Source organism: Pongo abelii, chromosome 12 (genome assembly GCF_028885655.2).
Source record: "Pongo abelii isolate AG06213 chromosome 12, NHGRI_mPonAbe1-v2.0_pri, whole genome shotgun sequence".
Lineage (NCBI taxonomy): Eukaryota > Metazoa > Chordata > Mammalia > Primates > Hominidae > Pongo > Pongo abelii.
Window position 1 is genome coordinate 40,594,705 of NC_071997.2, and position 25,360 is coordinate 40,620,064.

The following is a 25,360-nucleotide window of genomic DNA, read 5'->3' on the forward strand; positions in this document are numbered from 1 at the left end:
ACACTAGTCAGAAACTCTGTAGACTGTCCTTACACAGTTTGGGCTTATTTGATGTTTTCTCATGATTAGACTGGGAAAGGATATCAGAGGTGAAGTGTTCTTCTCATTACATCATAATAGGGGATATCTGCTGTCAACACGACTTATTCCTGGTTAACCCAATCACTTGATTAGGCAGAATCTGCCATGTTTCCCTACTGTAATCTAATTTTCCCTTTCCCTTTGCTTTTTGTCTGAAGCAAGTCACCAAATCTAGCCACACTCAAAAGGAGATGAATTAAACTGGAGGAAAAAATTCAAAGAATTTGTGGATAAATGTGAAACCACCACAGTAATTAATATTAATAAATAATTTTGGTAGGACACTTGGAAAATATGCATATACCCTATTTCTTCTTGAATAATTATTAAATAATGTCCTAAAAGAAACATATTCTTCCTATGTTTCATATTTTTCAGCATAGTTTCACATACACAATATCCTCTGACTGGCATAATCATTTGGTAGAATAAAGCGGATGGGTTGTAGGACCCATTTCATAGATAAAACAGCTTTGCTTACCTTTGGTTTTGAAGGAAGTCTGCTGACAGAGCGTTCTCCAAAGGTCCTGGCTCCTGTGGGTTTATTTTTAGGCTGTGGTAATCTAAGGAAAGATTTGCTAAATTATAAATAGTAAAATATGCTAAGGAAAAAATGCTATCACTTGACCATTAGAAAAGTTCTCTACTTATCCTATTTAATGAGTTAATCTTTATATAGTTATTCCTTGCTTTTATAGCAGTTCTAGCAAAACTGAGTGTAATCAAATTAACATGACTTATAAAAGTAGACCTATCATTACTTAAGTGAGCGTGGGAAATACAGAAATTTCTGTCACATAACTTTTAGAAGCCAAAAATGAATTCCTGCAGTACTGTAGATCTGGAGAACTTTGGCAACACCCCTCTGGTCGTGTGGTCAAAAGGCTCATTTGACCATGTGATTGGCAGTTCACATTCTCTCCTCACCACCCCACCACCTCTGGTCCCAGAGAAAACTCTGCAGCATCCCATTAACTAGATGGTATTTTTTTACCCATAATTTTCTTTGTTTCCATCTTCAAACACATGAAAAGCAGATGACAAAGAAGAGATGATTTTATTGACTCCCCAAGCCCCAGATGACCTTACATTTTCTGCAACAGAATAAAAAATAGCATCTAATTATTGTACTAGGAGAAAACATCCTTTCTGTTAAACTTCAACTACAAATAAGAAAAAGGAATAACAGCTGACAGAAAAGAACTAATATCAGCTTTTCAAATACTAGGCAGTAAGTCACTATAGTGAGATGAAGTGACTTAACTATGGTAACAGGGTTTTGTACTCAAGTCCCAGGTCACGAGTCCCTGCCACATATCAGCAAGGTGTTAATCATTCTCCTAAATCACTACTATTGTCACCTGACTCACTCAATAAACGCTCTCAGGATTTTGTTTTCCATTTCCTTCAAGAAAGAATTAACCTCTTAGCTTTACATTTCAAGTCCTCCTGAATCTAATTGGCTTCTACTTATCTTTATCATGATCTCTGGCTTTTAGCATGAATCCCGACTCTAGACAAATGTGGGCTAGCTGCCAGCCTCCTCTAACACTCTGCCCCAGCCATTCCTCTACCAGTGAAGGCTCAAGTCACACCTTGAGTACTCAGCCCTTCTTATCCATGGGGGTTTTGTCCTTCTTTAGCACTATTCTTTTTTTTTTTTCCTTTAATCAAGCAAATCTATCACACACATTGAGTACCTTATCAAGAACTGTCTTATTTTTATTTCATGCATTCCCTGCCCTTATGTGACAAGCTAATCAAGGACAGGGTCACCTCTTAAATAATTCTTGATATTTTCTGTGATAACCACCTATAATGCTATGCACTTAGTAGCTTTTAAATAGTTATTACTTTGAAACTGGGCTTCAAATGCATCTTCATTTTGATCTAGAGATTGCCATTCATCTTTGTCATCAGAAATATCAGGAAGTGTAGGAGCCTGAAACATATTCATGATGAAACCTTAAAGAACAAAAAGAATAACTGTAAACAGGTACAAAAGAGCTTTCATTAACTTGTCATCAGGTGCTACACACTCAGATAAAATACTTTACCTAATGCTTCTTTTGTGTGCACGGTGGGTGATGGCTGCACTTTGGATGGCGTTGCCTGAACCATTCCCAGTGATGTGTTTGGAGTTGTGTGAAAAGAACTTGTGTTGGCAACCTTATGTGTTTCACACCCTAGCGAAGAAATGGAGACAAAATGTGGTATCAGTAGGGAAATCAGAATAACTTAAAAGACACACAATTTAAGTAAGTTACAATTAAAACAGTTTGTCATTGTTAAAAATTATCAATAAGAATTTCCAGTATTATAGTGCTTTCATATATTTCATTTTTATCTTTATAATAGTCCTATGAAGTAAATGAGGTGAAAATTATCCTTTTACAGAAAAGGAAATGAAGGCTCAAAGAGATTGAGTGGTTGGTCTGGATTATACCAGATTAGCAACTTTGTCATAAATTATACCCTTAGTGCCACTGTATCCCAAGTTCATAGTCACAATGTAAATCTTAAGATTGGCTTCCCATCTCATTCCACTGCAGTCAGGCATAGAATACAAGGCCCTGCACAGCCTGGGTCCTGTTTGATCAGGCCTCACCTTCCTCCTCTCCCTGCTTACCTCCCCACATTGGTCCCTTTGCTGTGCTTAGAATATATCAGAGATTTTCCTGCTTGAGGGCTTAGCACTTAATATTCCCTCTGCCTGAAAGGTTGCCCAAGCTAATGGCATGGTAGCTCCCTAACTTTAGCCCTCTACCCAAATATCACCTTCTCTGAAATTTCAACCCCACAACTCCAATAGTACATTTCTTTCCCCCTCTGTGTGGGTGGAGATTTTTTGTTCATGACTTCATCCCTAACTATGTATAACAGTGCCTGGCACCTACAGAGCAGGCTCAGTAAGTCTTGGTTCAGTTAATGAACCTCCAGCTATTTCAAACAGCCCTGCTCCTCACCAAACTGTCCAGAAAAAAAATGTCCCAGTCACACAGGCGGGAAGTGAAAGCCCAACCTTTGCATCTTATTATTTATAAGACTTATCTCCTATGCAAATGCCTCTAACAAAGTAGTACCAAATAACAGTGTAACACTCCTAGTTAAACTTTTGATAAACTTTCTTACCTAACATACTAAAGATGACTCTGTTTTTGATTAATTTCCTGAGAAATTTACTAGAAATGTATTCACAAATTACGTTTCCAAAGAATGTTAAACTAAGAAGATGTGACTAACAAGTGGATTTCTACATTTATTTGAAATGGTTCAGGGATAAATAACCTATACTCTAAGAACAGGAAATCTAACACTCAGGTTCATTAAGGCCTGAAGCCTTCATAAACCACAGCCACAAAATACACCTCTGAGTGATATAGAGGAATCTGGACAGAAACACATTTATTATAATTAAACATTACCTTCTTTGATCTCTGCTCCACTCTGTGGCTTGAATTCATGAGTACTCTTATTCACACATCTGCAAGAGAAAACTCTTGAGACACACTAGAGAATAAAATGCTTGATCTAGGCTGGGTGTGGTGGTGGCTCACGCCTGTAATCCCAGCACTTTGGGAGGCCAAGGCAGGAGGATTGCCTGAGGTCAGGAGTTAGAGACCAGCCTGGCCAATATGGTGAAACCCCTTCTCTACTAAAAATACAAAAAACATTAGCGGGGTGTGCTGGCAGGCACCTGTAATCCCAGCTACTTGGGAGGCTGAGGCAGGAGAATCACTTGAACCCAGGAGGCAGAGGTTGCAGTGAGCCAAGATCACACCATTGCACTCCAGCCTGGGCAACAAGAGCGAGACTCTGTCTCAAAACAAAAACAAACAAACAAACAAAATGCTTGATCTATTAGAATTTTTAACTAACTCTGAAGAAATAATAGCAGAAAGAAAAAAGAATCAGTCAATAATTACAAGCCTGTTAAAATACAGATGGAACTACTTAGGGTCTACAGTGTTAGTAAATAAAATGTTTTTTTTTCCTTTGAGTTCCATTTCAGGAAAAGAATTCTTACAGAAGAGACCAGGTACTAAACATTTGTGTGACACAGTGATTACAGGGATAAGAACCATCTCTATATGTGGTAGAGTCCTATGACTATTCAAATGATCCCATTCATTACAGAGGTTAAAGAGCTGAGCCCGGCTCCAGGCAGCTAACCAGAGTCAAGACATGGAGTAGCACTGGTGCGCCTCAGCTGTGCAGGATACCTTTGCTGTGATGAGCCAGCAGCCACAGTGCAATGTCCTCTAGCGTTTAAAAGTAATGGTTATCAAGAAAGAAAAAAATGATACACAAGCCATTTATATCACACTTTAAGTGCCCTTGGGGTAGTGGATCTAACATGTCTATTTAACATTGCTGGAGTTCCCTTAATAAACCCTGTTACGGTATAAAGTAAAACATGCAAAGCATTTTTAATTTTACAAATCCTTATAAAAACGAGCTAAAAGAGAGCCAAAATGACTGGAGGTAAAAATGTAAATTAAATGAGTAATATGACATTAACTATAATTTCTGTCTTCTGGAAAAATCTCTCAAAATTGGGGTAAAAACTTGCAGTGCAGAGGTACATTTTGAGAGACAGAATCATGTGTATTAATCCCAAACTGCTCTCTATGGGAAGACAGAAGGAATATGAGAACACATGTCAAGTAATTGTCTAGACAGTTATGATCCCTGCAGGTATTCAATCAAAGCCAGTGAGCAAAGGCAATTTTAGCCTAACAGCTGTATATTCTTCAGTTACAAAGTGACTGGTGACTTTCAGGGTACTGAAAATTTTTAATTCACAAAAGTATAAAATAAAATGAATACTCTAAAAGAAGCATGGAATAAGTAAGCCTAAAGGATTGGGAGCAATGTTTTGCCACTTGCTTTTTCAACAACATACCTATCTAAAAATAAAAGGCAGACGTCATTCATCTTTTACATACTGTTCCTGATAATGCAGGTCATGTAAAGAAGGTGACAGGTGCCACTCACATCACTGCATCTCTAGGACTACCTTCAGCTTACCCAGCATCTTTGCTGGCCACTGCAAACATGGAGTCTGTTACTGTCTGGGCTTTCAAAGGAACAGGAGGAGCAATGCTCTGGCTGGTGGCTGGGGACACCAAAGCTGCAGAAATAGCATTTGCCAAAGGAGGAACAACAGGAGGTGCCTCTCTTGGGTTCTTTTCCATGTTCACTGGTGTCTGCTGATAGGTGACTGGAAGACATGGAGCTCTCAGTTCCTGCTGGGAGCCTACACTTGGCCCCATACATGCTGGATTAACCTTTCATGTTGAACAAACAAACAACAAAAACAAAACCATGAAGTCCAGAATACTACTAATCAGGCATTACAACTTCTCAAAGCATGGCATCTGTCTTCAATAGATTCCTTTTTCCTTGAAGTTTCCCCATACTCCTTCTTCAAGCATTCTGAAATGTACAGTCAACAACAAAAAGACCACTCTACAAAATGGATGCTTTGTAGCTTCTGAACCACAGACACCATTAGCAGCTCATAATTTCTAACCACTGAAATAACAAGTCTTTATAGTTGTATCAGCATTTAAGTATTATCTTATTTCTCTTTACTTAATTTTGGGAAAAGGTCAACAAATCAGTGTTATCAAAAGCTCATTACGGTTTTCCTCCCATTAAAATACCCTTAGGTTGGTATATGAGATAGGGCTTGAAAAAGGGAAAAAAATAAATAAATAAAATACTTTTCATAGCCGTTTTCACTTTGAAGAATAGGAAACACAAATATAAATTGCAATAATAACTGCCACAAAAGCCTGTCTCACAACACGAAGCATAATAAGCTCTAAGTTTAAAATCTTTGCTTTGCTACTCACATCAGTGTAAGATTATAATTGTATGCTTTAGTGTTACAAAGTTAGATGAGTTAATTTCTCACCACATAAAAGTATGCTTACAAATTGTTAAGAAAAACACCCGCCAGGCATGGGTGGCTCAAGCCTGTAATCAATCCCAGAACTTTGGGAGACCGAGGCTGGTGGTTTGCTTGAGCTCAAGAGTTTGAGACCAGGCTAGACAACATGGCAAAACCCTGTCTCTACAAAAAATACAAGAAATTAGCTGGACATGGAGGCATGTGCCTGTAGTCCCAGCTACTCAGGAAGCTGAGGTGGGGGGATCACTTGAGCCTGGGAGGAGGAGGCTGCAGTGAGCTGTGATTGCACCACTGCATTCTAGCCTAGATGACAGAGTGAGACCCTGCCTCAAAACACAAACAAACACACACCACCAAATGTCTAGGGCAAGAATAGTTATTTTACAGACTAATGAAAAAAAATATAAAAACCTCATCCTCATTTGTCAGCAAAAATGATAACCTACACCATTTTCTCACCTACCAAATTAGTAAAGATTAAAAATCATCATAATATTCAATTCTGAAGAAATATTCTGAACAATACCAGAGATTTTCTCAACCAGACACCAAAACACATAAGAAAGTTGGAGGCCGAGGTAGGTGGATCATGAGGTCAGGAGTTCAAGATCAGCCTGGCCAACATAGTGAAACCTCATCTTTATTAAAAATACAAAAAATTAGCTGGGCATGGTGGCGGGCACCTGTAATCCCGCTGCTCGGGAGGCTGAGGCAGGAGAATTACTTGAACCCGGGAAGCGGAGGTTGCAGTGAGTGGAGATCACACCACTGCACTCCAGCCTGGGCGATAGTGGGAGACTCCATCTCAAAAAAAAAGAAAGTTGTAGTAAATACACCTATGAAATGATCAAGAAGAGATCTACTGACTAAAGCAAAGGTATAGATATTTTAGAATTGGATCTTGTATATATGAAAATTTAGTACATGGTAAAGATATTTTAAATCAATGGGGGAAAGGCTGAGCAGATCAATAAATGATTTACAGACAACAGGCAATCCACTTGGAAAATATATCCTGATGCTATTCATACAGAGAAGTAAGTTTGAAAAAGGGAGGCTTCTAGTTAAAGACAGTGGCTTGATATACTACAAAAATCTCACCAACATGACAGTGAAGGAATTCTAACACTTAACATAGCTGTTGAAGGACGCTAGGAGCGGTGTGTCCCTAATTGCTAGACAAGTTCAGAAATCTACAATGCTAGCTACACCTCAGAATGGAAGTGAAGGTGGAGCTGAAGATAGGAACATTGTAAAAGTCTGTTTAAAAGCAGATGCTGGCCGGGCACTGTGGCTCAAGCCTGTAATCCCAGCACTTTGGGGGGCCGAGGTGGGCGGATCATGAGGTCAGGAGATCGAGACCATCCTGGCTAACACGGTGAAACCCTGTCTCTACTAAAAATACAAAAAAAATTAGCCGGGCATGGTGGCAGGCGCCTGTAGTCCCAGCTACTCGGGAAGCTGAGGCAGGAGAATGGCGTGAACCCGGGAGGCGGAGCTTGCACTGAGCCGAGACCGAGCCACTGCCCTCCAGCCTGGGCGACAGAGCGAGACTCCACCTCAAAAAAAAAAAAAGAATTTAATAAGATGGCCATAAAAATTAAGGCAATCTCCAAGAAAATTAGGGGGGAAAAAGGACAAAGATAGAAAATGGTGAAATTTAAGAAAATTAAATGACCAGTCCAGAATAGCCTAACAGAGAGTGTGAGGAAAAAAATAGCCACCTCTAAAAATATATATCAAGAAAATTCCCCAGAAATGCAAAACTAGAACATTTAAGCACTAAGTATAATGGATGAAAAGATAAATACCAGATACATCACTATGTCACAATACAGCAGGGAAAAATGATTCTACACCCCTCCAGAGAAAAACAAACATCACATCAAAGAACCAAGAATCAGAAGGACTCTGGGTTTTTCCACACCAATAGTGCAAGCCAAAAAACAATGAAGGGGAGTGTCTTTAAAAACTCTGAGGGAATGTGAGTTCCTTCCTAGAACATTGTGCCCAACCAAATTATCAAGCAAATGTGAGGGTAAAATAAAGATGCTTTTAGACATGCAAGAGACCTCAAAAACTAACCCCTCAAACATGCTGCTGTTGCTTTTTTTTTTTTTTTTTTTAAATAAGCTACTGGAGAATGTGTGCTTTCGAAATGAGGACATTAAGGAGAGATAAAGACATGGGAACCAGGGATATACCACAGGAAAGGAGCCAGGGAGAACAATTTATTAACAATTTCTTGCAACTATCCAGGGAAAATATAAATTATACAAAAAAAGAAATCCAAATAAATCAGAAAAAAATGAAATGACTCAATAGAAAAATGGACAAAGCCATTCAGTCAATTTAAAGGAAAAAAGTTAAACAACCATGAAATGTATCCAAAAAATGTCCAAATCTACCTATAATTAAAGAAACTATATCAGGTGCTTGAAAAGATTTAGTATAGTTAATGTTAGCTAAATGTGTACAAGAAACAAGTCCTTTTACACACTATTAATGTGACTGCACAATCCTAAGTTCACAGAGGGCAGACTGACAGCATTTTAGGTACATACACTTGAAAGGCAGCATGATTTCTAACAGTTTCTACACACTCCCTTTTATAAGGTATGACAGAAGACTATGCTGCAAGTAGAATTAGTTAGATATTTATGCAATAGCAGTGAAAGATCTATCGGAGGTGTTAGGTAGAAAAAGCAGAAAATAAGTCTTATTTATGTAGAACGTTCTATTGTATCCATATTTATGTGTTTTCATACACAATAAGTCTGGAAAAATACAAACTATAGCAGTTAGCAATAAAGGAGAACATTCAGACCAGACGTGGTGGCTCACACCTGTAATTGCAACACTTTGGGAGGCTGAGGCAAGAGGATCGCTTGAGCCCAGGAGTTTGACACCAGGCTGGGCAACATGGCGAGACCCCATCTCTATAAAAAAAAATAAAAAATTAGGTGGGTGTGGTGGCACATGCCTGTGGTTGCAGCTACTAAGGAGGATACAATGAACAGTTATCATACCACTGCACTCTAGCATGGTCACAGAGCAAGACCCTGTCTAAAAATTAAAAAAAAAAAAAAAAAAAGAAAAAGGAGAATGTGTGTGTGTGTGTGTGTGTGTATGCATACATACATACATATATACAAATGAATGCTCTCCTTCATATATACACACCTTTCATGTGATATTTTAAAAAACCATCTAGTCACATATTTTTATACTTTCCAAATATGTAAGAAAATAAAGTATTTTATCTTCATGGTATCCTATGTCATAGATAGACATAATATGAAAGATTAAGCAACCATTATACAGTTTAAATGAGTTTATTTCCAATCTCCTTCATTCACTACTAATTTTAAGAAAATATATGTGGCTCTAACACACTCATCACTTCTCTGCTCTTCCAAGATGAAATAATGGCAAACAAAAAATATATCTAAATGATAAATTATTGAGAGTACTATACTCCAATTTTCATTACACAATAGTCACTGTACAAAAACCAGAAAAAGGTCTATATATAAATACATGAATATATAGACATGTACACATACACACAAACATGTAAAATATACTACCATTCTGTTCTGTAACTTTCTACTCTCTACATTGTGAACTTCTGTGTCAAATTATTTTAGACTTTCAGAAAGTTACTAGCTAAATTAACATCAGAATTAACTCTAAAACAGCACATAGAAAGGAACAAATCAAACTGCCATTCCTGCTGCTGGGCACAGGACGTGTCATGAAGAGCACAACGTACCTCAGACCTTTCCTGGGAAGCGGGCAGATCCTCATGGGATGTCTCCACCACCTGATGCAACTTCTTATGAAGTTCATCCATTTTCTGTTTTAATAGCTGTTCTTCAAAAGCATTTGCTTCTTTCCTTTTCATATAATGTCTGTCTTCATTTACTTTAGGAAAGACAAAAATGGTTTGCATGCAAAATTTAAATCCAGGTCATCATAGGAATACATGCAAAATGAGGAAAGGGTTATATTTTAGGGGGCCGATTTTTTTGTTAGTCTTTCTCATATTTGGTTTTAGAAGTGAAACTTGTATTACCTTTTAATTTTTACCTGCCCACAGCTTGGCTACTATATGTTCAGGGCATGTAAATTACTAAAAAAAAAAAAAAATCTACATGCTGATCAAAAATAATAATAATAATAATAGCACAGTATAATAGTAAAGTTTTTTTAGCCATGATATACATGATTGTTCTTGTAAACAATCATGATTGTGCAAATCATTTTAAAATAAATTTTTATTTGTTTTTAAAAGATAAAAATTTCTAGAGACTTTCTAAGTAGAAGTGAAGTGCACTAAATGATCAGGGCTTCAAGAATGCTGTGGTCAGTCCCATTTCCAACACCTGGTTAACAGAGCCATGCCACAGACAAGTCAAAGAGTCTGGCTTAAGACTTTTGGTCATGGCATGTGAAAGAAAAACACATCTATGCCCAGCACAAAATGAGTCCTCTGTGTTAACTGACTTGTCTTCTCTGTTGTCAACCGAGTATGAAAAGTAATGAACAAAAAAGAAAGGCCCAGAATGGCTACAGCCCAAATAACTTAGATAGTATAAAAGTCCCGAGAGGAATAAAGGTTCAAATAACTGACCTAGAGGTTTAGAATTACTATATACAGATAATACTGAAAAATTTTTAAATATTTATTTCACTACAGCTAAGATGACAGTGGTATGGATATCTAATTTAGTACTCTTTCAACTATGAGTTTGCTGCCAAGACATCAATTTAGTCCTTGGGCTAACTTGGCTGCTACACTAGTGGTTAAGCAATTTCCAATTCAGAAAAAAAAAGTGTGGCTCGCTGCCAGCGCAGTTTTCTCGGGGCAAACGCAAAATGGGTTAATAATGATTTCTGGGCTTCTGATAGGATGAGATGAAGACTTTTTTGCAGTCTTTCAACATAGTCAATTATTCTTTAAAAAAGTAATTACTCAGAGATGAGGATTTTTTTAGGTGACATAAGCATAACTAAAAATACAAGATTGCAAGTACCCCATTGCTCATGCTTTCTCCGTTGATTGTATTTCTGGGCTCTCAGTTCTTCAAAGGAAAATTCTGATTCCCCACGAATAAGCTTCTCCTTGCAATACATAACAACCTGCTCAACATCAACTTTGGATGCCAAAGATGAGTGCACAGAATATTCTGATTTAGAAATCATGATCACTCTTTGTTCCCTACAATGGGGGAAAATACATTATTTACAACAATGTACCGAAGAGCACTTAAAGGAAACTAATAATAGATTAATGCACTGATTATACTTGCATATTTGACTCTTTATCACAAGCTGAAGATATCACTCCAGAAAGCTCTGAACCCTAAAAAACAGAAAACAAACACGAGCATTTACTTATCTGAGAAGAAAGCTTCACCCAAATTACTTCACAAAACAATATGAAAATGCTTGAGGGGAAGAGGGGACCTTAATCCCAAGTAGATTTATGTGATTTTAAATTATGATTAATATCAAAAGATTGTTTGTGTCAACAACCTTACAATAACTACTGTAACTTAATTTAATCAAAGAAAGAGGTTTTTTTGGTTGTTGTTTTGTTTTTAATAAAGTCCTACTCAGCAGTAGAGAAGAACCATAGTTGATTTCCCTTCAATTCATAGTCTAGTAGCTAGAGTATAGTGTCTGAAGATTATGGGATTGACATTCCCAACTGCTGTGTTAAATTTTTTTTTTAATTAAAATTTTCCTCAGGTACTACTTTGCCCTCAAGAGTTCTCAAATTCATTCACTAAACAAATATTTGCCAGACACTTCCATGTAACACTCTTAGCTAGGTCTGGGAAATGTGACTGCAATCAAGACCCATCTCTACTGTCTAGAGCTTAGACAGGACAATAGGAGGTCAGGAGGCTGGCAAGCATGTGTAGGACATAAAATGTAAATTGGGACAAGCTGCACTACCTGTCAAAGTCAGGAATGCATATTCTACTTCTAAGAATGTGTTACATTAATAAAACCTGTACATACACCCTAAGCACAGAGGCATTTCCATTGGCTTTTGCTTCAAGGAGGTCCTTGATGAACTTTGAAAGAAAGTTGTACTGTGGAGGGTAACATGGGGAACATAGTTGGGAAACACGAGGCTGAGGGAAGAAGAGAGACTTGAGCATTTTCCCATGTTGATACACCATGGAGGCAGAAGAGATCTCCACAGGGCAAAAATCTCGATGAGGATAAGGACAAGCACAGACAGAAGGCCACCTTTTCTCACCAGGAAGGATGCAGTTACATTTATTGGTTGGTGGCAGAAAACTGACAGATGTCACTTGATAGCATCTGCTATTTGTTGAAATAGTATTTTTGAAGTTCCTGAGAGAGAGGTTAGAGGTAGCCAGGTCCCAAGTTGGAAGAGACTGAAAAGAAGTCTAAAATCACTATAGTTTGGCGCTCAAGAGTGAACCTGGAAACATAAGAGATACACAAAACATAAAGAGTGAATCAGACACTGGAAGCATGTCCCATTGCCTGGGAGTATGAGACCTCCCTGTTACTTGAGGTAACAGGCACCAATCTTTGAGGCTCTGAGTTTTGAAAGCCAGGCTCAGGAGCCCCCAGGTGGATGCATTCCCAGTAGGGATTTCCAGAGCCTATGCAGAGGCCAGCAGAACAGAGGAAAGGACATTGGTAAGGGAAAAGCTGGTGCGGAGAGTAAAGATAGGAGGCTGTGTGGTGAGGGCCTCTGGGTTAGACAACAAATTGTATTTGAGGTGAGCTGTGGGGAGAATAACAGGCCCAGGAAGTTGCCACAGGAGCAGGTGGCCGACATGGAGCTTAGAGCCACGAGAGAAACATCAAAGAAATGAGATGTCAAAGTGGATGTAGAAGGCAGCCAGGCTGGCCACTCAATACCATTCCCAGTTTCCACACAAGCTACAAACGTCATTATTACCTGATTCTTAGAAATGCAGGCCATGTTATTTCCTGGATTTGATTTTGATGTTATCATTTGATTTAAAACCTGAACATTATGCAGAGGTTCTGAGGTTCTAGCTATGAGGGAAAAGAGGATAAAATAAGGAGAAATTAAGGGTAAAACCATAATAAGTAAAATTATCACATAATAAATTCCCCTGATCCTTCCAGTAGGAATCATAACAAGTAAATCAACTCATTCACACTGTCTCAGAAATTGCAACTAAAACGTTTTTAAAATAAGTATTATACAATTTTCTGATCAATTCAAAATGCCAGGAAGTACCCAAAAGAAATGTAAAACCTAACTAACAGTTTTAAACAACCGGATAGGATAGGCAATGCTTATTGCTGAAATGTGATATTTAGTTCTAAGAAAAAGAAATGGCTGTATTTCTTTAAAAGCTGCATTAAACACATTTGATTCCCTTCAAAATAGATGGAGTCCAGATTAAGTATTTTGGTCAATTTTGAATTTAAAAAAAAATCCTAGAAATACAGTGAAATTATCAAGCTTTTTTTGCAGGTTTGAGCTTTTAAAATGCTAAGACAAAGCCTCTGCTCTTTGGGGCTATTTAGTGGGCATTATGATGATCAGAATGCTTTCTCTGTTACCTGAGAGTACAATTTGGTTTTCATTAAAAATTGGATGGGTTTTTTTTTTTTTTTTTTGTGGAGACAGAGTCTCACTCTGTCGCCCGGGCTGGAATGCAGTGGCATGATTTCAGCACACTGCAGCCTCTGCCTCCCGGGCTCAAGCAATTCTCCTGTCTCAGCCTCCTGAGTAGCCAGGACTACAGGTGCCCACCACCACACCTGGCTAATTTTTGTATTTTAGTAGAGATGGGGTTTCACCATGTTGGCCAGGCTGGTCTCGAACTCCTGACCTCAGGTGATGCACCCATCTTGGCCTCCCAAAGTGCTGGGATTACAGATGTGAGCGACCATGTCCAGCCGGGTTTGTTTTTTAAAGAAAGGAAAATACTAGTACAAATCCAAGACTAAATGGACAACAACAGGCATTTTAGAAAGCCTGATTTTACCTTGAGCTGGCAAATGGGTTTCAGTGAGGCGTGTCTGAAATAACCTAAATGACAGCAGAAAAGGCATCAATGTAGATTATAAACTTACAGTACATAGCTGTTAGAGTGAAAACTAAATACCACAGACAACTTATTACAAGCTAGTAAAGTCTGACGTCAAGAGAGAATGTACAGTTGCATTTTAGAGTTGCTTCAAAATTAAAAAATAAAATTCTGGAAATATTTTTATATCCAATACATTACCTGTATTACAAAAATTCCTCCTTTTGCCTAGTTTATGTTAGTATTTCTCAAATTAATATAAAAATGTACCCTCTTCTCCATGTGTCAAGTCTGCAAATGTTCTAACACAGGATGTCTGACTTCCTACTTTAGGTTCTTTATACATTTGGAACATAATGAATATATTTGGAAGAAAGAAGTGAAAGTACAAAAGTACTTAGATTACTGCTTCAAAAGGCAGATATATCATTGTTCATGCTCTGTGAGAAGTTCTCAAATATGTCATTTCATGGCATATTTCATTTTCAACTCTACCTGTCGAGTAATGTGCAATTCCCATGCCTGACATTTCTGAGCGATGCAAGCCAAAGTGCACACTATAAAGCAACCAAGTGGTAACCCTTGTTGGCTCTTAAGTCAGACAAACCAATGGTTAAGAAGCCATTTTACATGATGAGGAAAGACTGAAAATTATGTAATATTAAATAATTACTGTTAGTTTTCTTAGGTATGATTATGGAATAAGGCTCTGTAAGAAATAAGATTTTAGAGATGTTTACAATAGGGTTTGGGGAAAAAATATTTTGCTGTTATGGATCGGCTTTAAAATTCGTCAGCATTGAGAAACACGAAATGTTAATTATTAAAAGTTGGTGACAGATAAATGGAAGTTTATTATACTAATTTTTTCTTTTTTATGTGTGTTTGAAAAATCTCAATGACGTTTTAAAAAAGCATGAGTACTATAGAAAAATTGAAAAGATGAGTATATTAAAGGCTGGCAAGGGGTGCAGTAGATAATAGGTCTCAAATTCTACTAATGAGAGGGGAAGAGTAAACAATTGGTATAACCTTCAAGTAGGTAGTTTGGTTACATGCACCACAAGTGTAAAAACTCTTCATATACCCTTTGACTCAATAGTTTCAATTCTGAGAATTTATGAGAAGAAACTAAGTAAAAATAGGAAATATACCAAAAAATACTTTTATGATGAAGGAAAAAGACCTTGACACAAAGCTGTATATGTACATAAAGCATGCATGCAATCCTGTAACAAGAAGAGAAAAAAGCGCCAAGGAAAATGCCAAAAGGTTTTCTTTCGTTTTCTGTATTTTCACAATTCCCTAAGTGAGATATGTTTAATCATAGAAAAAGTTTTAAAAATGTGAACAATGTTATTAAGAAATATATTCATCACAGGCCAGGCGCAGTGGCTCACACCTGTAATCCCAGCACTTTGGGAGGCCGAGTGAGGCAGGAAGATCACTTGAGGTCAGGGGTTCAAGACCAGTCTGGCCAACATGGCGAAACCTCATCTCTACTAAAAATACAAAAATTAGCTGGGCATGGTGGCACGTCCCTGTAGTCCCAGCTAGTCAAGAGGCTGAGGCAGGAGAATCTCTTGAGCCCAGAAGTGGGAGGTTGCAGTGAGCTCAGATTACACCATTGCACTCCAGCCTGGGCAACAGAGTGAGACTCCATCTTAAAAAAAAAAAGTATTTATCATGGTGCTGTTTATAAAAATCAAAATGTAAACAACTTCAATGTCCAATTGGAGAGTGGATTATGACACAACACTGTGACAGATTTCACAACTACTATAGAAGTAGTTTAAAAGCTCATAATTTCTTAAGTATTTCTTTGTATGTATAACTAGACATACAATATGATTTGCTGTTAAAATATATAAACACAAAGATACCCACACAGGCACAGGAAAAGATACTAGAAGGAAATGTGCCAGTTATTATTAACAGTAATATTTCTGAGCAGTTTTTTTCTTTACACTATCCTGTATTATCCACATTGCCCAAAACTAGAAGGATTTCCCTGTACAAACTGCTAATGATACAATTTTTAACAGCAAACATTACTTTTCAAAGTCAGAATCATTACAGGGAGTTTGACTTTGTAACTACCTGTATTGTTGTTGCAGGAAGTCTCTGGGTTCAGCCTGGTTTTGAATTCCTCTCTGAAGGACAGCACTGGCATGCTGCAGCTCTCCTTGGGCTTCCAGATGCCCCGCCCAGGCAATGTACAGAGGGGATGACAGGGTTCCAATCCCATGGTTGTATAGAAACTCAAAAAATTGATGGAGGTCACTGTTGTACTCAGCCTACACGAACCCAAAACAAAAAGACATAAGAATAATGAAACTGCTAGTCTATGTCTGGTGAGGAGTTAGCCAGCTAAGCTGGGAGCCCCTAGGTAGCTTCAGATGGGAGCTGGTCATCAGCAAAACCAAGGCAGGTTTAGAGGGTTGTACTGTTCAGCCCCACTGCTGAACCTCCAGGGAGGGAAGAGGGACTGAAGTTTAAGCCAATCACCAATGGCCAATGATTTAATCAATCATGTCTGTGTAAGGCACCTCCATAAAAACCCAAAAGGATAGAGCTTAGACAAGCTTCTGGAGAGCTAAATACATGGAGGTTCCTGGAAGGTGTCACACCCGGAAAGGGCAAGGAAGCTCTACACACCTTCCCCAATACCTTGCCCTAAGCATCTCTTCATCTGGTGTTCATCGGTATTCTTAATAATATCCTTTATAATAAAACATTAACCGTAAGTGTTTCCTTGAGTTCTGCGAGCCACTCTAGCAAACTGATCGAACCCAGACCCAAGGAGAGGGTTGTGGGAACTCTGCTTTGTAGCCAGTCAGTCAGAAGCACAGGTAAAACAACCTGTGGCTTGCAACTGGCACTGGAAGTGAGAGGCAGTCTTGTGGAACAGAACCCTTAACCTGTGGAATCTGAAGGTATTTTCAGGTAGTGCTGGAATTGAATTGGAGACACAACTACAGAATTGATTGACTGGTTGCTGGTAGAGAGAAGTCCACACATACTTTTTTTTGGGGGGGCTGGGGGGAACAGAGTCCCACTCTGTCGCCCAGGCTGGAGTGCAGTGACATGATCTCGGCTCACAGCAACCTTCACCTCCCAGGCTCAAGCAATTCTCCTGCCACAGCCTCCCGAGTAGCTGGGATTACAGGTGCCTGCCACCATGCCCAGTTAATTTTTGTATTTTTAGTAGAGACAGGATTTCACCACATTGGCCAAGCTGGTCTCGAACTCCTGAACTCAAGTGATCCACCTGCCTTGGCCTCCCAAAGTGCTGGGATTACAGGCGTGAGCCACTGCGCCCGGCCCCTACATACTTTTTAATCACTAGTGGCACAGAAGTCTATTGAATCAGAGAATGAAGTTTTTCCTCTCTGTATCTTCAGAACTAGAAACAAGGAATTAAAAGCCTAAAATGATCTTACAATCTAAGTTTAAAAAGCAAAAGTACAACATGATTATAGATTTGATTATACATCTTAAGTATACTTACAAATTTTAAACAATAATTGATGAATCTTGGGTCATTGTGGTATTTCTTCTTATCTAAAAATTCCTTCATTAAATGTTCTAGTAAAGTTATCAAGTATTCTTTATTCTCAGGAAAATTCTCTTCTACCCACTGTATGTATCTAGAAAAATATGGATAATGTTAATTTCCCACAGGGCAGCAGATAGTTTGTTTAAGGGAAATAAAATAACTAAATGCTGACCTTTCCCATTCACCAAGAGGGTCATTGCCCTTGTAGCTATGCATGTGGGCTTCAAGCATCCTAGAAGAGAGAAAGGTATGCACATGGGATATTAGGGATAATTTCTACAAACAAAAGATATACTTCATTTTATATATACCATTTATATGCATTAAAATGAAAATCTTAAATATCAATCCAAATAGTATTTAAAATTTCAAGAAGCATTCGCTCAGACATAGTCAGAAAACGCAAAAGCAGCCAGTGTTTTTCCAGAAGTCCCAGCTCTATCCCCAAGAGTCTCCTTCTCCTCTCACAGAACCCCAATATCACTACCACCATGAGGGGCAGTGTCCAGAAGTTTGCTCCTCCTCCTAACAAGAGGATCCACGCATGGCACTGACTCAGACCCCTGCCCTTCCAGCAGGATCCAGGCATGGCACCGACTCAGACCCCTGCCCTTCCAGTGGGATCCAGGCATGGCAGTGACTTAGACTCCTGCCTTTGCTTCCCAGGAGCATGGCTGAGACATGGCTGGAACAAGAGTCAAAGAGGGCTTGTAAATGGGTGTGAGGCAGCCCAGAGTACCACAAAGTAGAGTTCCCAGACACAGTTTGTTTTCATGGCTTCAAAGTAACAAAGTCCCTGAGGAAGAGCAGATGATAGCAGTGCTCAGAAATCAGCCACAGAGCTCCCAGAGAACTCTGCATCCCCCACTTCCATATACTCAACCACAACTGAAAAAAATCAGCCAGGCAAAGCAAAATTCCCCTTGGGAATTCAGATGCTAGAGGGGCTAAACAAAAAGAAACATGCAAAGTAATGTCAGGTTACATTAAGTACACAGAAGAACAAACAAAATAAAACAGGAGAAAGGGTGAGAATGTGATAAGAGTTACTATTTTTAGATAGGGTGGTCAAGGAAGTCCTGCCTCTCAGAGGCGGTGACATGTGATCAGTGCCAGACAGCCATGTAGCTCTCTGAGGGGGAAATGGTCAAGGCTGAGAGAACTTCAAGAACAGAAAGCAAGCCAGCGTGGTTTAAGTGTGATGAGCAGGAAAAGGTGGGGGTGACAAGACCTAATTTGCATTTTAACGTCCCTCTGTGTGAAGAAGGAGGTAGAGGTGAGAATAAAAGTGGGAAACCAGTCAGGAAGACTCCTAGGTTTTCTATCTGAGACACTATAAGATTTTTTTTTTTGAAAAAACGATGTAAAAAGCAATATGTATTTTTATTTTTATTTTTTTAGAGATGGAATCTTGCTCTGTTGCCCACGCTGGAGTGCAACAGTGCAATAATGGCTCACTGTAACCTCGAACTCTTGTGTTCAAGAGATCCTCCTGTCTCAGCCTCCTGAGTAGCTGAGGCTACAGGCACATGCCACCATGTCTGGCTAATTTTTTATTTTTTGCCGAGATGAGGTATCACTATATTTCGCAGGCTGGTCTTGAACTCCTGGCCTCAAGTGACTCTCTCACCTTGGTCTCCCAAAGTGTTAGAATTACAGGCATGAGCCACCGTGTCCTGCCTAAAAAGCAATATTTACTTCTAGCTATCACCTCGGTATATGAATGAAATCAATGTTTCTTATGACTCAAAATCCAGAAGCCACAAAAGAAAAGCTAAATAAAGACAACTATATATAAATAAAAACTTCTGCATGGCAAATGACCAAAACAAACAAAAAAATCACAAAATAGTCACAAGAGAAATGATAAACTGGAAAAACAATGAGCTTTTAGAAGCGGAGAAAAAAGTTATTAACCCATTATTTTTTTTTAATGAGCAAAGGGCATAATAAATTATTTCACAGAAAAACATACATGGCTCACAAACATGAAAAATGTTCAGTCTCTCATAACAGACAGAAATTCACTTCGCTGAGATACAATTTTTCACTCATCAGATCGGCAAAACTAAAAAACATGTGAAAAGATTGTGTAGGTGCAGCAATGGAAAGCAGGCTCTCTGTCACATCTTGCTTGTAGGTGGGCATGTGCTCAATTCCTGCCAAGGGAATTATCTACCAAAACTGGACTGATTTGCTTTTGATCCAACAAACCACTTCTGCAGATCTAGAAGACACATACACATGTGAATCCACAAAATGTTATGTACAAGATTTTTCACCGTGCCACTATTTGAAACAGATTGTCAACAACCTGTGTCTATAAATAGTTGACTGCTTAGATCAATTAGGGTACACGAAATATTACACAGTTGTAAAAAAAAGAATAAGAAAGAACTTTAGGTATTGGTAGAGATCTCCAGGGATATTGTTAGGCAAAAGAGCAGTGTATATACTGTTATATTTTATGTGTGGTAAAGGCAAAAAATGTATACAAACATGCAGACATTTAATATATTATAATAATGTAAATATTTATATTTCCAAAAAGAAACTAGAAAAACGGTTACATGTGACAGAGTAGGACAGCAGTCAGGTACAGGAGTTCTCGGTAAATACTGTTCTAAATCTTTTTTTAGTCATATAAACGTATTGCTTATTTTTAAAACTAAAAAAAAATTATAATTCTGAATTTTGAATGTCCCTCATGCCTTATAGCAGAGGGACAAATCCCTATTTCAGAACCTTTCTTCCAAAATATGTCTAGTAGGCTCGCCCAAGGTAAACATTTCATATTCTAACACCAACCACATTTCTCTAGTAAAATGACCTAAATACACGGTAACAGTAAAACATCCAGTTCATTAAAGCAAATTCATCTTTTGACTTACTAAGTCAAAATAGGACCAGGAATATCTGCTTTCCCTTTAAAAAAGGGGCGGGGGACGTCTGAAAGAAAATAATTTGCTGGCTAGGTTGAAGGCTACAGAAAAAGTCTTAGAGCAAATGGATTTTTGTTTTGACTGTATTTAACAATCTCGGTCTTCTGATCCCAAAGAACTGATAAAACGGACCAGTTTTACTTCCTGCACCTATGACTTAATTGTTTTAAATGCCTTTAAGTAACAGTCTGGGTAAATCATCTAAGTCATAAAACAAACGCGTGGGAACTTTAAAGAGTTAGTGATGTTAGCAGGTTGGCACACATCACTCAATAATGAGCAAAGCTATTTTTTCTTCAATTTTTTTTCTTAAAGTACACTGTATTCAAACTTTTAAAAAATAGCAGTGAGATTATGGATAGGAGAGCAACTTTAAATTCGTTCCCTACTGTAGTCGAATTGTTCAATACGTGACTTTGAAAACATCATAAAATCTAAACACAAGGTTCAGGATTTTTGTTAGGTTGAACTGTCAGGAGGGGATTCCTTACAAAGAATAAACGAGAGCTCTGAGGGCCTAACGAATTATCCAGATTGCTCCAAACGGCCACCGTGGCGCAGATGGGCGGACAAGCGCCGGGCCTCAGCGGAACCCAAGGTGCCGGAGCCCTCCCTCGCCGGCTCTCAAGCAGCCCACGGCCTTGCTGGGTGGGACACATTCCAAACCCAGGAAGGGGGCGAAGGGGGCAAAAGAAGGCAGGTCTGGGGCGGGCCGGGCCGGAACCCCAGGCGCCCCAGCCCCCTGGGCTTCCGCACCCCACCAGACGGACACTTACTGAAGGACATTTTCCGGGGTGTCCATGACCAGAGGACGCTGGCCGGCAGCGGCGAAACTTGAACCGCAAACGAGAAGCCGCCGCCGATTCGAATACCCCGCGCAGCCGCAGTCGGCTCGCCGAACGTTTCAGGGCGCCTGCCCATTGGTGGCGGCTGCAGAAGGCTGGCCAGTCACCGGGGCCGTTGCTCGGAGATCAAGTCCCGCCTCCCTCCCTTGAGCCAGTAGCTCCTCCCACTTCCCGTGGTTTTCGGTTGAACCGAAACCTGGCGGTTGCTGAGCGAGCGTGGGGTGTTTAGGATGCGGCGCGGCGAGGGGGAGCTGGCTTGGCTCGGGCGTAGGGAATTGGTTTTTTTGTTTTAGCTATCCAGGTTGTAACTGGTTTACATAATTACACGATTAAGCCATCATTGTAGGAAAGGCTTTGCAGGAGAAAAATGTCTTAACTGGAGGTCTTTGAGACAGAAAAACTCTGCCTCCCCTTGGGTCCTGAGAGTCGCGTTTCTTCTCCCCTTCGCTTAAATATGTAAACCGGAATCATTATGTCTGGTTCATGGAACGGAGGAAAAAAATCCGTGCGCAGGGTCGAGACTGTCGTGGCCTAAGCCGCAGCACCCGGGAGGCAGGTGGGGAGAAAAAACGGGACCTGCTGCCGGGGACCCCTCCCGCTTTCTGGCAGTTTTCTATTCAGCGTCCTCCGCTGTGAGAAAACATCCCAGATGCTGAAACCAACAGTCTTAGCCCAGAATCTCAAATGCCCTGGCAAAGAGGGAGTGACGACGGCCTGTGGAAAAACCTGAGGAGTTTTTGGCTTAGCGACTTCATGTAGAGGGGACGTGGAGGCGGGGAGGGCGTTCTAGGGTCGGCTACGCAGTTATACGAGGCACTGGAAAGTGATGGGTTAGTGTCCTTGGAGTAGACCCCTGGGCTTTATTGAACTGATCTGAAAGGCTGGGCCCTGAGCCACACAGGGGACCTGTCAAACAGCTTCAAGCGGAAGATGGGGCTCACGGGACTGGACTCTCTCTACAGCCAGCTGTAATAACATAAAAGCAGAAGAGTCTGGGTAGATTATAGAATGCCAGCTTTCAACATCTTTTGGGGGACAGGGCACTCTGGGAGACCAAGTTCTTAGACACCATAAAATCAAAAATAGACACCTCTTTGTAGAGGAGTCCAGATGTCTAAAGAGGAAATATGTAATACGCTGATGTTTCTTTTGTTTTTTTGTTTTTTTTTGAAAAGTTAAAATACTAAGTTTATAAAGTGAAAAAGTTATAGTAAGCTAAGGTTGACTTATTGAAAAAAATGTGCTTATACTATGGAATGAGACCACCACTTCTCCTGTTGTCCCTCCCAGCTTCTTCCCCACCTCCCCTTTTCCCTAGTTTATAAGACAGGAGAAAAGTGAGAAAGCAAAAAGTTAGAAAGAAACAGAAGTAAGATAAATACCTAGACGACCTTGGCGCCACCACCCGGCCCTGGTGGTTAAAATAATAATAATAATATTAACCCCTGACCAAAACTACTTGTGTTATCTGTAAATTCCAGACATTGTATGAGAAAGCACTGTAAAACTTTTTGTTCTGTTAGCTGATGCATGTAGCCCCCAGTCACGTTCCCCACGCTTGCTCGATCTATCACACCCTTTCACATGGACCCCTTCAAGTTGTAAGCCCTTAAAAGTGCTAGGAATGTCTTTTTTGGGGAGCTCGGCTTTTAAGATTCGAGTCTGCCAACGCTCCCGGCAGAGTAAACTTCTTCCTTCTTTAATCCACTGTCAGGAGTTTTGTCTGTGGCTCGTCCTGCTACAATATGTATATCAACGGTTTCTTTGTTGGTGTCTGACACAGACACAGAACCACTGATGCCCAAGCCAGTGCTCTCTACACACAGAAGCCTCCAACCTCATCTTGAGAAATGGGGCCATGAGGCCACCCCAGACACCGAGGGCTCCATGGAGGCTGGGGGGTCCGTGGGACTGGGCACATCCCAGCGGGTCTTGGATCCTGGCCTTTCCCTTTCTTGATGCCAGGACCTACTGAGTGCTCGCAGGTGTGCAATGCTGGGCTGCGGGTGCTGCTTGTGTGGCAAGAAGCCTCGGGGTGCCTCCCTCCTTCTCACACCTTTCCCAGGAGGCATGAAACAGGGGGATTCATGATCAACCCTGGTGGCTGCTCATGTTGAGCTGGTGAAGCTCCCTCCCTGTTGTCTTCTGGAGACATGGAGGGCAGGGCTGGATCCCCTCAAATGAGCTTAAGTGGTACTGCAGACAAGAACGCACTGCATGGCCCTCGGAATCCTGCATGTGGTAGCCTGACCGGCACCTCAGCCCCTCCCTCACTAAAGCAGCCTATGGAGGGCTCAGCCCAGTGGGCTCAGGGACTGCTATGGAGAGGGTGTCTGTTCCCTGGAGGATGTTCTCAGGGCTCCTTCACTTGCCTTTAGGGATTTCCACCATGAATACAAAGGCCGCAAGAGATCAGGTCAGGCTCTTCAGCATCCTCATCCTCCTTGAGCTCGCTAGGTTTTATTTCTTCTGCCTCTTCAGGGATTTTCTCTACTTTTCCTGCAGGTGCTAGGAGAGGACTTGTTGGTATACGCTGACGGTCGTCTGCACACTTGGGCTCTTCCATATCTGCTCCAGAAGCTGGAGTGTCTCCGCCACTTGCAGAGTCTTTGTCATTATGGGTTTCAGAAAAGTTGTTGTCCTCAGAGCTTCCATTCTCCTGGTCTGCCCAGGTAGCCTTCAAATGCTGGGGAGCATCCTCAGCTGAGCCTTTGTTGCTGTCTTCCAGGGGCTCCTCTGTCGCTGATGTTTCTTAAGAGTGAGTTGGGAAAGAGTTAGCCTGGTCTTCTCTGCCCCCTGGTCTTTACTCCACGTCTCAAAAGTGTTTCAAGAGCCACTTGACAATACAGAATAAAGAGCTGTTCATGCTAGAAAGAGGTTGGGTGGATGTTTCTGCTTCCTTGGCCTCTTGAGTTAAATACCTAAAAAAACAAGGCTGGGCACAGTGGCTCACGCCTGTAATTCCAGCACTTTGGGAGGCCGAGGCGGACAGATCACCTGAGGCTAGGAGTTGGAGGCCAGCCTGGCCAACATAGTGAAACCTCGTCTCTACTAAAAATACAAAAATTAGCCAGGTCCTGTCTCTACTAAAAAATACAAAAATTAGCCGGGTGTGGTGGTGCGTGCCTATAATCCCAGCTACTCTGGAGGCTGAGGCAGGACAATCGCTTGAACCCAGGGAGGCGGAGGTTACAGTGAGATGAGATCGCGCCATTGCACTCCAGCGACAGAGAGGGAGTCACTCCCAAAAAAAGAAAAAAGACATGCGCGGTGGCTCACGCCTGTAATCCCAGCACTTTGGGAGGCCGAGGCGGGCGGATCAAGAGGTCAGGAGTTTGAGGCCAGCCTGACCAACATAGTGAAACCCCGTCTCTACTAAAAATACAAAAAATAGCCGGGCGTGGCGGCACGCGCCTATAATCCCAGCTACTGAGGAGGCTGAGGCAGGAGAATCACTTGAACCCGAGAGGCAGAGGTTGCAGTGCGCTGATCGCAACACTTCACTCCAGCCTGAGCGACAGAGCGAGATTCTGTCTCAAAAAAAGAAAGAAAGAAAGAAAGAAACAGAGAAAGAAAGAGAAAAAAGAAAAACAAAACACCAAAAACCTAAACAAAAATTTAGCTTGTGGAAATCCCGATGCTCACTGAGGCCAGAAATTTCTTCCAGTGTGTTGATGGCTTTGAATCTACCTGAGTCTCCAATTTGTGGGGTTTATTACTCAAAGGGTAATAAACTCTGAGGTCTTTAGATAAGTGCTAGATTCTGCTAACCATCACAGGAACTAGGACACTTTTGGTTCCATCAACTGAAGTTTTCATCTGCTTCTGATAGGGGCTCGATCAGTAATCAACAGGAAATGTTGATGGAGAAGCCATCATGAGCTAGGTGCAAATTATAACCTTGTCTAACTCAAACAGAGCCTGTCCTGAAGGACTTAGTGATTTTAGTC

General features: G+C 40.5%; 1 protein-coding gene and 1 long non-coding RNA gene across 3 annotated transcripts in view; one reads left to right on the forward strand and one right to left on the reverse strand.

Moving 5' to 3' along the window:
- BUB1 (BUB1 mitotic checkpoint serine/threonine kinase) overlaps positions 1-21,497 on the reverse strand; it is a 40,243-nt gene extending 18,746 nt beyond the window's left edge. Inside the window, exons 1-15 of one of the 2 annotated variants that reach the window (XM_002811765.3) lie at positions 21,342-21,497; positions 17,796-17,855; positions 17,576-17,714; positions 16,165-16,361; positions 14,023-14,066; positions 12,957-13,057; positions 11,317-11,369; positions 11,041-11,225; positions 9,777-9,928; positions 5,113-5,372; positions 3,507-3,565; positions 2,139-2,267; positions 1,936-2,046; positions 1,076-1,175; positions 563-644 (exon numbers count right to left, since the gene is read on the reverse strand). In XM_002811765.3, the coding sequence (XP_002811811.2) occupies positions 563-644; positions 1,076-1,175; positions 1,936-2,046; positions 2,139-2,267; positions 3,507-3,565; positions 5,113-5,372; positions 9,777-9,928; positions 11,041-11,225; positions 11,317-11,369; positions 12,957-13,057; positions 14,023-14,066; positions 16,165-16,361; positions 17,576-17,714; positions 17,796-17,855; positions 21,342-21,367 (1,698 nt within the window). In that variant the 5' untranslated portion in view covers positions 21,368-21,497. Of the gene's footprint in view, positions 1-562; positions 645-1,075; positions 1,176-1,935; positions 2,047-2,138; positions 2,268-3,506; positions 3,566-5,112; positions 5,373-9,776; positions 9,929-11,040; positions 11,226-11,316; positions 11,370-12,956; positions 13,058-14,022; positions 14,067-16,164; positions 16,362-17,575; positions 17,715-17,795; positions 17,856-19,598; positions 19,845-21,341 lie in introns of those variants that run through there. The other variant, XM_024242531.3, reaches the window with a different exon arrangement.
- A 132-nt stretch (positions 21,498-21,629) lies between these two features.
- On the forward strand, positions 21,630-24,978 carry LOC129057646 (uncharacterized). The gene is made up of 2 exons (XR_008522278.1): positions 21,630-22,378; positions 23,916-24,978. It is a non-coding gene; the product is annotated as an uncharacterized LOC129057646 (long non-coding RNA).
- The last annotated feature ends 382 nt before the right edge of the window (positions 24,979-25,360 follow it).